Source organism: Corapipo altera, unplaced genomic scaffold (genome assembly GCF_003945725.1).
Source record: "Corapipo altera isolate COAL_440 unplaced genomic scaffold, ASM394572v1 1, whole genome shotgun sequence".
In the NCBI taxonomy this organism is placed as follows: domain Eukaryota; kingdom Metazoa; phylum Chordata; class Aves; order Passeriformes; family Pipridae; genus Corapipo; species Corapipo altera.
Genome location: NW_020884873.1, coordinates 37,752,893 through 37,767,673, shown reverse-complemented (window position 1 = coordinate 37,767,673; position 14,781 = coordinate 37,752,893). Strand labels below are relative to the sequence as shown.

At 37.1% G+C, this 14,781-nt stretch overlaps 2 protein-coding genes across 3 annotated transcripts in view; one reads left to right on the top strand and one right to left on the bottom strand.

Moving 5' to 3' along the window:
• Positions 1–14,781, top strand: part of TMEM117 (transmembrane protein 117) — a 193,006-nt gene that overhangs the window by 19,175 nt on the left and 159,050 nt on the right. For both annotated transcript variants that reach the window (XM_027657618.1, XM_027657628.1), the window contains one exon: positions 9,716–9,848. In XM_027657618.1, coding sequence (XP_027513419.1) covers positions 9,716–9,848 — 133 coding nt within the window. The remainder of the gene's footprint in view (positions 1–9,715; positions 9,849–14,781) is intronic.
• Positions 860–7,356, bottom strand: LOC113953925 (P2Y purinoceptor 1-like). The gene is made up of 2 exons (XM_027657642.1): positions 7,299–7,356; positions 860–2,487 (listed from the first exon to the last, which is right to left on the bottom strand). Exon 2 carries the CDS (start codon positions 2,468–2,470, stop codon positions 1,466–1,468), a length of 1,005 nt encoding a protein of 334 aa, XP_027513443.1. The 5' UTR covers positions 2,471–2,487; positions 7,299–7,356; the 3' UTR covers positions 860–1,465.

The window sequence follows — 14,781 nt, the reverse complement described above, 5'->3', positions numbered from 1 at the left end:
AGCAGCACTTAGAATATAGGCGTGCAATTATTCTGTGGGATGTTGTGAGTGTGCTAGTACATCCAAATACTTGTAAAGTGTTTCAGATTATCAGGACCAGGTTCTTCGTTTCATGTCACAGTTAAAGAAAATTAAAAAGAAAAGTTTTTCTAGATTTTATACATACATATATATTTAGTCAATACAATTGAAACATACAACAAGAGAGATTCAGTACCCATGTAAAACAGAAATATTTTCAAATAGAGACATGTGAAGACAAAATTGTATTAAAACTAAATAATTAAAGAATTAAGACACTGTACAAAGTATATTAAAATGTACTTTGTCACCAGTACCTTCTGAAAGTAAAGGTAATGTGCTCACTGATACATGGGCTTTTATAATTAACAGAGTAATATGTGGCACTTGGCTAGAAGACAAGTCAGCAGGTGGCTGATCATTGGAACATGATTATTTTGCCCATACAATATGATGAAAGAACACTTATATAATGACTCTTGAAGGTGGATGTTGTGATGACTATCTGTTGTGCTGGTTTAATGATTAAAGTGCATCATAGTCTAATTACCTTAGACTGTCCTGAAACTGTGATGCTAAGACACTAAAGGAACAGAAGAAGCACTGCTGTATAGCAGCATGTCTTACCCTTCTTGTGGCTCAGCCACTTTTGTATTTCAGAACACTTTAACAGTGCACAATTTTCACTGTTGGGGAAATCAGGGTTCATGGCAGAACACATGCTCCCCTGAAGCAGAACACTAATGACAAACAGCTGTAGTTGCCTAGGATTTGGGGGACACCCCTATCGGTTGGGAAGCCTTGCTGCCTTGGGAAAGGCTCAGCAAAGCTCTTTAATCCATGCCTATTTACTTTGTGAACAGAATTACTGTGTCTCTGACTATCCGCAGGGACTTTATCTTACTATTTGGTTTTTGTTTGTTTGTTTTTGGAAATCTACTGCACTTTACTGGGTTAATGAGGTTCCACTGGCAGTGGAACTCTAGTGCAAGCAGCATTAAAATGAAGTACTTGTAGAAAACCTCTCTGAAAATGTTCGAGGAGTCCAGCTGTAAGCATCATGATAGTTATTGATTGCACAATCCAATCACAGCAGCCCTTACAAACTGATGAAAAAATAATTAACAGAAACTATAAGGAGGCTCCTCATCACTATCTGCACTTAATCTTGCTGTATTTTTCTGTCCAAGAATTAAAGGAGCTACTTAGAACTTTTGGTAGTTTTTCATTACATGCTGCGTGTACGGTATATTTATAACATGAATATTTAAAATGCCATGTCTGTAAAGGTAGGAGTTGCTACTGTTTCTTTTCATGTTAAGTTTTACTCTGCATTTTTGTGTATTATTGCTTATTCAAGAGATAGCTGTACAATATAGAAGAAATTTTAAATGGATCTGATGACACAAAGCAGTTGGAGATGTGAATCTTTGTAGACTAGTGTTTACGTCATTGTTCTCGGGGCCAGAGTGATGTCCCTTACTCTTCTTGTCAGACAACTGCAGCACTGGCATTCGAGATGACATTTTATACTTTTAGTTCTTTGATAGAATGTCTTATTTGCTACCGTAAAAATGATTGGATCAAGACAGCTGTTGAAGCTGCAGATGATCTCTGTGACTTTGTAAATGGCATTTAATGTGCTTGTGTTCCCACAGAGTGGTTTACAATTAATTCTGTAAATTAGTATCACCGTCATCATAACATGGTAAGGTATGAAAGAAACAGCAAATACAATCATAGCAGCTGAAATCAGCAACAGAGGCCTAACAAGTCTGTTCCTTCTTTGCTGACGTTTACTGAGTTGTAGTAGTGCTTTGAGAGTCAACACATAGCATGTAAAGATGATTGTGGCTGGAATTAGGAATCTCAATAAAATCTTGGAGATCAGGAATGGCACTAGAAATTGTAAAGGTCCTTCAGTGGCATCCAGGTCATTTATGATGTCAGGCTGTATTCTAGCTGCAACTGTGTAGTAGATGTCAGGCATCGATGCAATCACTATGAAGATCCATACCCCAATAGTGCAAAACACAGCCTTTCCTTTGTCCCACCATGTTAATGAAGTGATAGGATGGACAGCACCTATGTATCTGTCAAAACTGATGAGTGCCAGGAAATAGACGCTTCCATAGACATTAATACTAAAAAATAGTCTTATGATCTGATAAAATGCTTGATTGAAATATACAGCTAACTTCTGGATATTATAATATACTGAAAAAGGTGCCATGAGAGTCCAAGTAAAGTCACAAAGTGCCAAATTAAAGAGGAATATGGTATTGGTAGTCCATGTCTTCATGCAGTAAACATAATGTCGTAGTGCAAGTATATTACCTAGAAATCCTGTTAATAAAGAGAAAAGGCAAACCAGAACCAGCAAATAACAGTACCACTCCAGCTTAGGATTTCTGTTGCAAATTAAAATAGTGCATGTACCATTCATCATCTGTCCATGGAGTATGCCTGAAGGGAAAAGAGAGACCAACAGCCTTTAAAATAAAAATTGAGTTGGATGTATTAAATTTAAAATTCAAAAATTTTAAATTCAGTATATTTGAACTGGCAAAAGAATTCAGAACATAGTATGATGTACAACCTCTCCTCTATCTGAAAAAAATATAAACTCCAAATATACTTAAAGCTTACTCTACAACACCCACACAAGCAGATCTTCATAAACTTTTATGCAAGGCTTTATATACTCTCGTCTCCACTATTTAACATTGTGTACAATGGATGAGAGAAAAGAAGTATTCATTCTCAAGTAACAGCAGCCTTGCTCTCAAGTAAGGCCGACCATTTAGCTGGTCTCCAATATATCTGTAAGTATCTTTGAAAAAAGCAGAGGAGATGACAGAAGGACAGTAATTGCCCACGCTCATTCCGTCATTGCTTTGATTGCCTTGAGTATCCATACTGGGCCTAGAGGCATGTTTAATGTGGGCAGCTGTGCAGTGGGCTGTGACTGAGGTCAAGAAAACAGCATCAAAACAAATCAGGAGGAAATTCTGCTTGTGGTAAAGGCCACAGCAACCTTGCTGTCTAAAGCACCAGACAAAGTGCCTTTGCTTTTTTTCCTTTTTCTCTGATTTTCTTCTTTAAATAATTTTCCTGTGCTGAAAACATTGTGCTTTTGGTGGGGTTAGAGAATGAATTTTGTCTAACTCTTTATGGCCCATTTTGTGTCAATTCATGTTATGGAATGTGTGGAATATAGATCTGTAGTGTATTTTTCAAAGCGAGTTTTTTAAGCTTATAATGTCTTATGCTTAATTTCATTGATTACTTCTAATAAAAGCAAAATAAAGGCTGGAATATTCTCTCAGAATGAGCTGTCATCCATTGCCCTTCGTTATGTTTCTATAAACTTTCTGCAGATGATGCAGCAGGTGCCAAACTGTAAGGTCTGTCCAAGTAGAAGCTTTGTATGAGGGTCATCCAAATAACTGTACAACTTTACAGGACGACAGGATAAAATTTTCCTCAGTACAGATCACACTTTGAATGGAAGACAGGACTTTTTCAGAATGTTATTGACTCCTTGAAAATTTCAAAACATCTTCAAGCATTAAGTTGGAAATAGTGTTTTTTTCTAATGTAGTGTTTTGCTTTCATGTCAACCTTAGTACAGTAAGTCTTTTCCAAAGGTATGTTCACAGACATGGGTCAAAATATAGCAACCATGAGCTGCAGTGAGCACCTGCTAAATAAATGCTGTGTTATTGTGCTTTGGAAATCTATAGTCGACTCAGTAATCTGACAAAAAGGTGGTTCAAATTGTACTCAACGAAGTTAGGAAGGAAAGTTAACTTCTCTAGAAGCTCAGCAACAAAGGCAGTCAAATGACTTTCCAGGTAATGAATATGGATAGAAAGCCATCTGTTCTACTCACAGTGTGGGAAGTGTTTGCTCTTTAAATGTATTTTCTTCAGTATTGAAGTACTGGACTTTAACCTAGGGTAGCTATACTTTCCCTTCTCCATAGCCTTTGTGAACGTAAAAATTACATAAACTGTGTAACTTTTTTTCTTCAGCTGAATTTTGTAAGATATCCCTGTAAATTCTTTAAAATAGCCATCCTAATAGGTGAAACACAATTAAGTAACATTTTCTTATGATGTGATAAATTAAAAGGGGTTTGAATATGTATAGAAAAGTTATATTTTCCTAAAATCCCCTTGGCTATAGGTCATGTGTTCTTTGAATCAAATGGTATTTCCTACCTCTCTGCCTTAGTTTTCAATACTTAAGAATGAAGACACTGAACACTTGATTCCAAGTTGTGTTGGCTGTATAAATAAGTCCTAAACTGGCTACAAACAGCACGGCCGTAGCTGCATGAGGGAATTGTAATGCCAGGTTCCTGAGCTTATCAAGCTCCTGGACAAAGACTATAGGTAGATCTAAATGGAGGGAGGCAAACAGCTGTTCCACCTGCTCTGCTTTGCTGTAGGTTGGCTGGATAAAGTCTGGGTGTGTAGCCTTATGACTATGTTAGGGCAGTTACAGAACTGAGCTAATAAATCTCCTATCCCCTTCATCACCTGCAGTTTACTGGGCTGCACTCAGCGTTGAGCTATATGAAGTAAGTTATGTAGTTTGAGAGGGTGGAGCTGCCCAGCTGTGTAAGGTGCATTTGGAGCTCAAAGAGTCATTAGAGAGTGTGTCCGTGTTTGTGTAGGTGTTTCCCGAGCATCTATGGTGGTATATATATTTGAATTTTCTAAAATACTTCTACTGTCTCCTATTAATTCTTTGTATTATGGTAGAGCTTAAAGACCATAAACAAGACTTCAAACAGTGTGCTTTTTAATTGATCAGGGAGTGACTTACAGGGTGGACACAGGGAAACAGCTGCAGAGATAAAAAGAATCTTTCCTGGGATAACATAATAAGCAAGAGAAGAACACAGGGGATTTGACTCCCAGCTTGCTGCTATAACAAGATCTGGTTTTCTGTCAGAAAAATTTAAAGCCTTATACAATCAAGGACACAGTTTGACTGCATGTGGGAAGACAGTCGGCATGTCCTGTTCTATCCTGAGGCCATTGGAGCTACCCCGATGTCCAGTAGATCTGCATATGTGCTGTAATAATTTTCAGAAGTGACTTTTTTTTAATATCAGAAAATAGCAAGTTTTCTGTCTACTGTCTTAGCACCAACGGAATAACTTGAGCTACAGGATGTGACTAGATTGTTGTCACAGTTCGAATCCAAAATTTTGCATCTGTAGTTTAGGAAAGCTTTTTTTTTCTGAACATTACAGTGCTCACTGCTAGGTTCATGTATTCTTAAACAAAGTCAGCCACATGCATACACATAGAGTGGCAGAATGAGCAAGAGCAAAATGACATTATATTATGCTTATGTTGTTAGTGCTGACTAAGAGCAGACTTGCCAAACTTTGATGAAAGTTGGATTGGTTTTCAAGGTTAAAAAATACTTCCCATTTATTGAGATTAATTTTTCAGCTGAACAGTTTCAGCCATTGATGACCATGAACATTAAAAGGACAGAAAGAGCAATCACATGATCAGGCATCCAAAATTAAAGGAATACATCTGCTTTGATGAAGAGCTTGGTATTAGAATATTACGCATGTGCCCAGGAAAGGGTTGGAGTTTGTGGTTTCTATCACTCCTAATTAAGACAAGAAAGCATGCTAAATTTGTGAGTAAGAATTTAATGTTTCTCTTGTTTCTGCTTCTACAGTCTAATAAATCCAACCATCCTATGGGCTGTGGATCTAAAAATGCTAGAAAAGCTTTAGTTTTTAAAAAAGTGTCCTATTAGATTCAGTATTTTGTATCTGCCTATTGAGTTGTTTCTTCTCCTGGACTTAAAAGAAACTTAGATCTGTGACTCTCTGACAATATCTACAAGCTCTCTCTCATCATCCCTGGCAGCATTTATATGCTGTTAGAGAAAGTCAAGCAGGTTTCAGCTGATGAGCTGATTTACTGCCTGGTTTGTTGCTGGACCCCAAATCCTGAAGTCTCTACTACCCTGTGTTCCCCTTGTACCTGTGATGTGATCTCCAAAGCCTTGGAACAGATAGAAAACCTGTTTTCAGTAAAAAATTATGTTTTGAGGAAACTTCTTTGAAGCAACATTTTGTCACTGAAAGGAATCTTGATTTTTGTATATAACTAATTATAGTTCAAAGTTTTATCATTGGTGGGCATTAATCTGGCATTTAACTTGTGTTTGAAAAGTTCCATTAGGCTTAGCACATTTATTTGGTTATTTTTAAGTATATAATTTAGTATGTGTAAATACAGCCTAGGAACTATGTTCTTCTCTGTCGTACCTGTTGGGGTATTTTTAATAAGGTCATAAAAACCAATTAATTTGTTCTGAAGTAATAAAAGAAAATATTAAAATGAGTCAACACCTTATTTTGTGTAATATTATTCCTTATCTACTCTCTTTGTTCTTTGCTACTTTTTGCTTGCTATTCTTTATAGTAAAAGCTGTAGGTTCACATGAACTGTTTTGTTGGAATTTCTCTATTTTGTATGGCTGTTTGCAACAGCCAAATTTGTATTTTAATCTAGTACAAATCTATTCTAGTTACTAGACAGGTTTTCCAAATTTCTGACCATTCACACACAAAAATATTTCTCTTACGTGTGCTTTCAAAGTGTAACCTTTTAGCTTATTTTATCAAATTAATAAAGCGTTATACAGAGAGTCCTAGATTTTGTTGTAAAAATAACAAGCATTATTGGCAATTATTACTTTAACAACTTACCTGTCAGGTAATCATCTGATGCATTCCGTTTTAATTTCAACTGAATTGATATGAAAGGATATATAATGCAATACAAGTATTAAGTGGAGCATTTAACGTATTCTAGTTCAACTGCATTTAGCATGTTATACATACCGGTATGGTGGGAACAATAAGTAATATCAGTAGTATTTGTATGCAGTTAGGTAAGAAGATTGTGCTAATATCCAGTTGCTTTCTTCTTAATGAGTTGGTTGGTCTTATGATTAAGGTAGTATTTCTTTCATTAAAAAATTCTGTTCATGTTCAACTTACTTGAGAGTTAGTGGAGTCCTATATGACAAATATAAGCTACAGTAGAAGGAAAGTTAAGATGTAAGAATTTCCCTGCTGAAGATGGTATTTATGAAAAAGTTCTTTTAAGAATATAAAATTTATACATATGTTTATATATTAATCAGTGCGTAATAACTGAATAGGGAACAAATTATTGCTTTGGAGATTACAGGTACAATGGATATTTATTAAATCTTTCTCTTACCTGTTTTAGAAAGGTTGGAATTATCTGTTTTACAGAAGTCTAGGTTCCAGGCTGTGCTTTTTCTCTCCATTTCTCTGGACCTCCTGAAATCACAACTCTATTTTGCGAGTCCTGTTTATAATCCAAGGTGTCAGTAATATTCCATATGCAATGGCAGCTGTTCAGAGAGCAGGTGTCAAATTGCAAGGGAAATATCTTTTGTCATTAAGCCCCTCCTCTCAGGATAATATGCAGGTCGGGATAATATGCTATTGCCATAGCAGCTTTTGCTTGATTTTTAAGAAAGGACGGATTTATTACACATCCTCAGTCTAGCTAGGCCTGGGCTGTCATTTTTTCCAGCAGTGAAAGAGAAGAAGAGTACAGGGGCTTGAGGCCCCTGTGTATGTATATATGTGTTTGCACTTTCCCTTTCTTCCCCTTTCTTCACTACCAGAATCCTCGTTATTGCTGCCCTACTACTAGACTGGTCTGTGGACCTGCTCTTGCTCCGTCATAGAGCTTGATTCATCCTCCTGTACCTATCTGTCACTTCCTGCCTCACAGTTCCCATATCATTCCAAATCTCGGCCTTGTCAGAGAACTCCCATCCTTCAAGATTTTGCTTACTCCAGAGCTCAAATCCTACCTACCACTTCAGCCCATAGCCCATGTCTGGTCCAGGTCCTCCAGTCTTCCTGCCCAAGACCTGCATCTCCAGTCTTCAGCACCAAATACAGTCCTGGGATTTTCCTGTCTGACTGCCTGAATGAACACTTCAAGTTTTTTGACTAATTTCTCCCATTTTATAGCTTCCCTGTGTGTCTAGCCCTAATCAATGCTGAAACTGGACTTGGCAGTTCAGCAAACAGCTCACAAAAATTGCCTCCATCCCAAACCATTCACATCTCAGTCTGCTATCTTGCTTTTCTGACCAGCTCCTCATCTTCCTCCTGTTCTCCCTATTTTGACATCTTCTAGTACCTGACTCCACTATCTCCTCAACAGATGCTGTCCTTCACCTTACTGCTTAAATTATCAGTTGCCTTCCTTAGCCCCGCTTGGCTTCTGCTGTGGCACTCTCAGCCCTGCAAAAGCAAATTCCCATCTCTTGTGCTGGTGAGGTTTTCAGTACTCTAAACAATTGAAGAACATGTTACTTGGCTTTAGAAAAGAAAAATTCCACCTAGAAAAAGGGTAATCCATTCATGGTAATCCATGATAAAACAACAATACTCTGTTAGCAGTAGGAGCATGCAAGTATGAGAGATGGTGAACTGTACAAACTACCTCCTAAAATCAGTAGAGGCACAAGGAGAGCTGCTAGAGGACAGAGCTGTGAACAAAAAAAGAGATCAAGAAGAGTATAAACAACTGGATTGACATGCATGACACTCATCCAGATGAGAAAGAACTAGTATGGCTGGGCTTTAAGAAAGTGGTCATTAGAAATTCTGGTTAGAGCAGCTCAAGGAGCTGTACCACATTTGTAGAGGTCCAGAAGTAGAAAACTCCAGACAGTGAATAAACTGTGCACCTGAAGAGTTTAGAGAAGAAAGGCAAAAGGGTGATAGGGTATTCTTGCAGAAGCTAGTAGAGAGGCTATTACAATGCTAAACCCCGTTAGATATGTTTGTTTTAGGAAAGGAGAGGTCTGAGAAAGATGGAGAGATTCAGAATAGGAAAAGAGGCATGAGAATAGACATAAAGAAAATGTGAAAATTGAATGGAATGAAATTGTATGGGCAGGTGAAAAGGGTAAAGGGCTACAGGAAACAGAGATGTGAAACTCCTTAGTTTATGATAATGCAGAAGCACAAAGAGGAAAAGGTAAGAGAAGACAGAGAAGGAAAGCTAGCCTAGGAAAAATGTGTTCCTGGCAAAAACATCATAAAAGTTTCACCTATCACCAAGGCTGAGAATAATCAGAGCTTCTTTTCAAGCAACAAGACACACCACTATTCTTTGACAAAGGTATTCTCTGCAGAATAAAGTATAGCACATCATATGATTAAAGTTCTAAGAAAAACACGCAAGATTCTACATAGACTCATAATTTGATTTCCAAATGAAATTAGGGAAGCAAATAATGTATGTCAGTGGACTTACTTCAAATACTTCGCCCAAGAAAAGCTGTCTTAGACATGAAAAGAAAAATTATGTATGAATCAGTAACCTTTTTTTCGCATTCGAAATGAATTGTAGTGGCCTGCAGGTTTTTTTTTTTCTGGACTGCAAGTAATTTGTAATTTTGTAGGAGTAATATCTGTTCATGCTGAACTACAGAAGAGTGGTTTGACTGCATGATGCTAAATCTGCCCTCCCCACATACAGTGGAATAATTTGGTATAGGAAGAAATACAGTTTAGTATTTTATTTTGGTTTTTGATATTTACTGACTGATTAAAATATGCTTTCTTACAATTTTTGTACCACAGGTCAGTTGCTCCGTCTGAAAATGTTTCGAGAGGATCATGGGTCTTGGATGACGATGTTCTTCAGTACTATCCTCTTCCTCTTCATTTTTTCTCACATTTATAATCTGTTCCTCATTATGGCAGGGAATATGAGGTATGTTCCGAGTTTATTTTTGTCTCTTTTGCTCTAAAATATATTCTGCTGGAAACTTCTCTTATTCCTCTGCTTTCTGAATTTAGGTAGAGTAGTAATTTAATTGGTTAATTAGCCAAGAAGATAAAAGTATGAGTTATAAAAAATGGGATCCTAATGATAGCAACTCGTGTATCAGGGTACTAATGACTGTTATATTTTTTTTTTTTAATTTAAAATTATAGCTAAACAAATTTGATTTGAAGTTAGGACTGAGTAGTTTACAAATATAAGCATTACTATTGTACCTGAGCAGAAAGTTCAGAGTTAAAGATAAAAGAAATTGAAACATCTAAAATTGAGGAAGCTCACAAACATTAAATGGGTAGTATAGTGGTGTTTTGGATATGTACAGTAATATTTGCTGATCCAGTTTGTTCAGAATATTCTTAAATTCTTTTTCTTTCCCATAAAGTGCTCTAACAGAGCAAAATTATGGATTGCTGAGGGATAAACAGCTATCTATTATATCTAGATTTATTTTAAATTGAGCTTTTTATATTAATTTTCTGTCTTAAGACTTGCTTTCTCCTATTATCTCAAAATTAACACCACTTTCATGTGTTGATTTTCCTGAGAAAACCTACCTACATTATTAATCATCTAATATGTACAAAATTAGTTCATTGGACAAAAATATACAGTAATGTTGTTTATGAAAGGCAAGATAGCATCTGAAGACTTTCTAGCAAGGAATAAGAATCTCAAAGTATATATGAGCTGAAGAACAGTGCAAATAATTAAATTATGTGTTCTTAGCAGAATATCAGAGCCATACCAATAGTCTGATGACGAGTTTTTTAATGGGCCCTGGTGTGGTGTGTTACAGATCTTAAGCATGTCAGCAAAAATGTGCAGTGCATTTTTGCAGTCCTGTAAACAATGTGACATAAAGCAAAAGAAGGCAGACTGAGTGTCACTGAATGAACATAAGCACAGACCAGCTGGGATAATCACGAGATTGTGACATGGAGACTAAATGTGTTGATTTGAGCAAAGCAGGTAAAGCAGCAGACTCATTGGCCATTTTATGAAATGATCACAGTAATGATGTGGTAAATATGAATAGGTGCCCAGTAACAGGTGGGATAATTATCCCTGAGATGAGGACGGTGGGAGCATTGCAGGTTTCTGGCTTCTCTATTTACATACTTATACGATTATTGGTATTATGTTAAGATTTATGTTTGGTATTTCTAATGCTCTTTAAACTATAACCAGCTGTTAGACAAAGCATTAATGATTTTGAAAGCTTGACTCATGTCTAGAAAACACATTTCATTTGTTCTTGTCAGCGTTCCTGTCTCTGTACCTGTTACAAGTTTCCATTAGCTGCGCTGAAGAGATTGCGTGGCCATCACATCCATGGAAATAGGCACAGCTTAGTACTAAAGCAGCTGGTGTCAGTCAGTGTGCCCTCTTCCTTTCTGTGGGGTGAAGCCTCTCCTTTCCTGGAGTTTATACCACAGCTATAGATTTGTTGTGATTGTTTTGGGAAGCTGAGCATGTTGTGCTTAAGGAATTGCATGGCTTTTTTCAAAGCCATGCAATTGTAGACAGAGGTGTTCTTCTGCACAGAAGTACAAATCATGAAGCAAATAGCTTGTTACAGATATGTTGTCTGTCCGTTCCAGCAAAAGGATATGGAAAATAGTTTCAGTCTCAAACAGCAGAACTTAAATCGTCAATCAAACAGAGGTCTTGCATCAGTCCTTTTAAAGCTGGGGTAGAACAATGTGTAATAGTTTTGAAAAGAGGGTTTCTACAACAAACGTCTTCAAAGCCAAGTGCTTCATATTGCCATGTTTCAAGGAGTAGATTTTTTTTTCCTGAGTACATGTAATCTTTATGAAAGCTATTTGCTTCATGATTTGTACTTCTGTGCAGAAGAACACCTCTGTCTGCAACTTTTTCCACAGTGGCTTACTGAAATGACTGATACCAGAGACACTGGTTTCCAGGATGAAGGTCAGAGTCTGCTTGTGTGAAGGTTACAGTCTTTGTGGAGAGAAACTGACCTTTGTGCCTGTGGACTCCTGTGAAACACAAGCATCCATATTACACATCTTTCCAATACAAGGGCTACGAAAGCCTTACTCTCTATAAGACTAGGTGAAAAACGTTCTTTTTTTTCTTTTCATGTGTTTGGTCCTTGCCCTGTATCTGATTCACCTTTCCCTGGGTGCTAGTAGGAGAGGGATTCTGACAAGTTTCTTTGTCAGATGTTTGGTCTCATCAATGAAAATCCCTTTCTGGCACAGAAGCAGAAAAGTCATACATCTTGCATCTTGCCAGCATGGATGATCACAGCAGAAGCAATATCCTTTTGAAGGGTTGAGAAACCTGTGATTTAGCACTCTGTCATATAACCATATCTAAAAAAGATATATTTTACAGTTGCCAAAATTTGGGGTTATTTTTTTAAAGTATTTTTAAAGACACTTCACATGTGTCTTAGTGCGACAAACCTAAAAAGTGTGAATATATCCTTTAGAAAAGGGTAGCAGTAGGTTGCAGGGAAGAGCAAAAACTGAGTATTGTGTTCAGTTTTGGGCCCCTCACTGCAAGAAAGATATTGAGGTGCTGGAGCATGTCCAGAGAAGGGCAGTGAAACTGATGAAGCATCTAGAGGGTAAGTCACAGGAGGAGTGGCCAAGTGAGCTGAGGTTATTAACCTGGAGAAAAGAGGACTCGCGGGGGACCTTATCACTCTCTACAACTACCTGAGAGGTGGGGTTTGGTCTCTTCTCCCAGGAGACGAGTTACAGGATGAGAGGAAATGGCCTCAAGTTGCACCAGGGGTGGTTTCTATTGGATATTAGGAAAAAGTACTTCACAAAAAGGGTTGCTGAGCTTTGGAACAGGCTGTCCAGGAAAGTGGTGGAATCACCATCTCTGGAAGTGTTCAAAAGCCGTGTGGCTCTTGGGGATATAGTTTAGTGGTGACCAAGCTGGTTCTAAGTTAACATGTGGACTTGATGATCTTGGAGGTCTTTTCCAACCTTAGTGTTTCTATGATTCTATGAAGAATTTGCTGGTACTTGAATATATATTATACAGCTGTTTGCTGGGTGAATGTGTGACTGAAATAAAAGAATTGTGACAGATGGAATATGTCTTTTTTTTTTTTTATTCTTTTTTCAGTGATGTTTCCTTTTAGGTACTTCACAGTTTATGGCACTGACCCACCCAATGTACATTAGGTCACTGCACTTGTAGTCAGAGCTGAACATCTGGTGACTATGTTATCAAAGTACCATTGAATACTTTTTTAAAACAGTGAGGGACTTGTGATTTTATTTGTTGCCTTAGGTCATTTTGATTCTTGAACTTAAGCATGATTTTGAGCTGTGTAACACCTAACAGATAAACAACATGGCTTATTTATTTAAGACTGTATTTGAAACATAAATGAAAGGAGGAAACTTTTATTTTTCTAAATCAAAAAGTATCTTGCGGCAAGACCACGTGGGGGCAGCAAAGGGCGCAGTTTAGCAAGCTGAACCGATGGAAGTATACGGGGATCCATGCTATCAAACTTTTTTGTCTGGATTTTTCTGTGCTGCAAGCAAATTCAGAGCCCTTAATTTATCGTATCTTTCTTTAAAGTAATTCTGGGTCTTGAGCTGTCCAGGGACTGTCCCATATTTTGGTCATTTATATGTGTAGAATATATTGCCTAAAGGAAATTCATTCCGTACTTTGGGAGCCTGTGTCAGTAAATAATGCTTTGATATTTAACATTACAACATAGTGATGTATTTTTCATATGACATCCAAAAATTAGAGTTGTGACTGCTTGTCTCACGAATATCAGCTGTCTTGTCTTAAATGAAGAGATGTTCAGTTGACCAAAGGATGTTCAGGTGCACCATTATTCAACACTGTAAAGTGTCATTGAAACAATAAACACAAAACCAATTTATCTTTTGCTGTTAGTTGTCACATTACTGTATATAATACAAGTTGTTGGCATAGTCTTCTTTGAATGCTGAATGTGTCAGGAGAGGGTTTGACTTAAATTTATTACCTCTGCTGACAAAATTCTTAGTAAGCACTAGGAGAGAGTCTTCTCTAACTGCTCATTTCTTTCACAGAAAAAGTGTGAAATTATAATAGAGTTTGCATTACTTAGAGAAATTCCTTAGGAATAAAAATATTAGTTTAATTAATTTTAGTTAAGGTTTGAGTGATTTAGTGAATTGCGGCCCAATTACAATCTGCAGTTGACAAATGCATATAAAGAGGGTTTGCATTTCATTTAACAAGCTGAAACAAGGAAATAGCTATATATATATTTAAAAGCCACAATAATAGCTTCCTATTTATCCAAATTAGTTACTGCTCCTTTTCCTGTTTTCACAAGATACAGATTATTATGTCTCTGGAAATGTTTATTTACCGAAGGCTTTATGCTACATATTATTGAGGATTCTGTGCTTTAGTTTGTGTGATTGCTCATTAGAGTCAAGGATTAGTCATCATTGGCATAATTTTTAGAGCAAGACTTGGGGACAACTAATCACGGTTAATGTTCTACAGAACTGCAAGGCCCACAGTGGATCTGTATTAGCCCTCCAGGCTACCTGTGTAGCTATGTCTACATAGCCATACGTTTAATAAGATTTATGTTGATGTATAGTTTGTATATATCTGTTTTAGTTATTTGTTTATACTGTAGTCATGCTTAATATTTGGCAAAGGTGGTAATGGTATTCTGTGAGCTTCAGAAAGTTGAAACTTTTGTGAACTGCTGGAAGGAAAGGTTCCAAATCCCTAAGCCCTCTATGCCATTCTCAGAGACTAATCCTTTGGGGCCATCATGAGTCTTCCTCAAACAATATGTTGAAAACAGGGACTCGCTTAAAATTCTTGTAGGTTCTAAACAGCATAG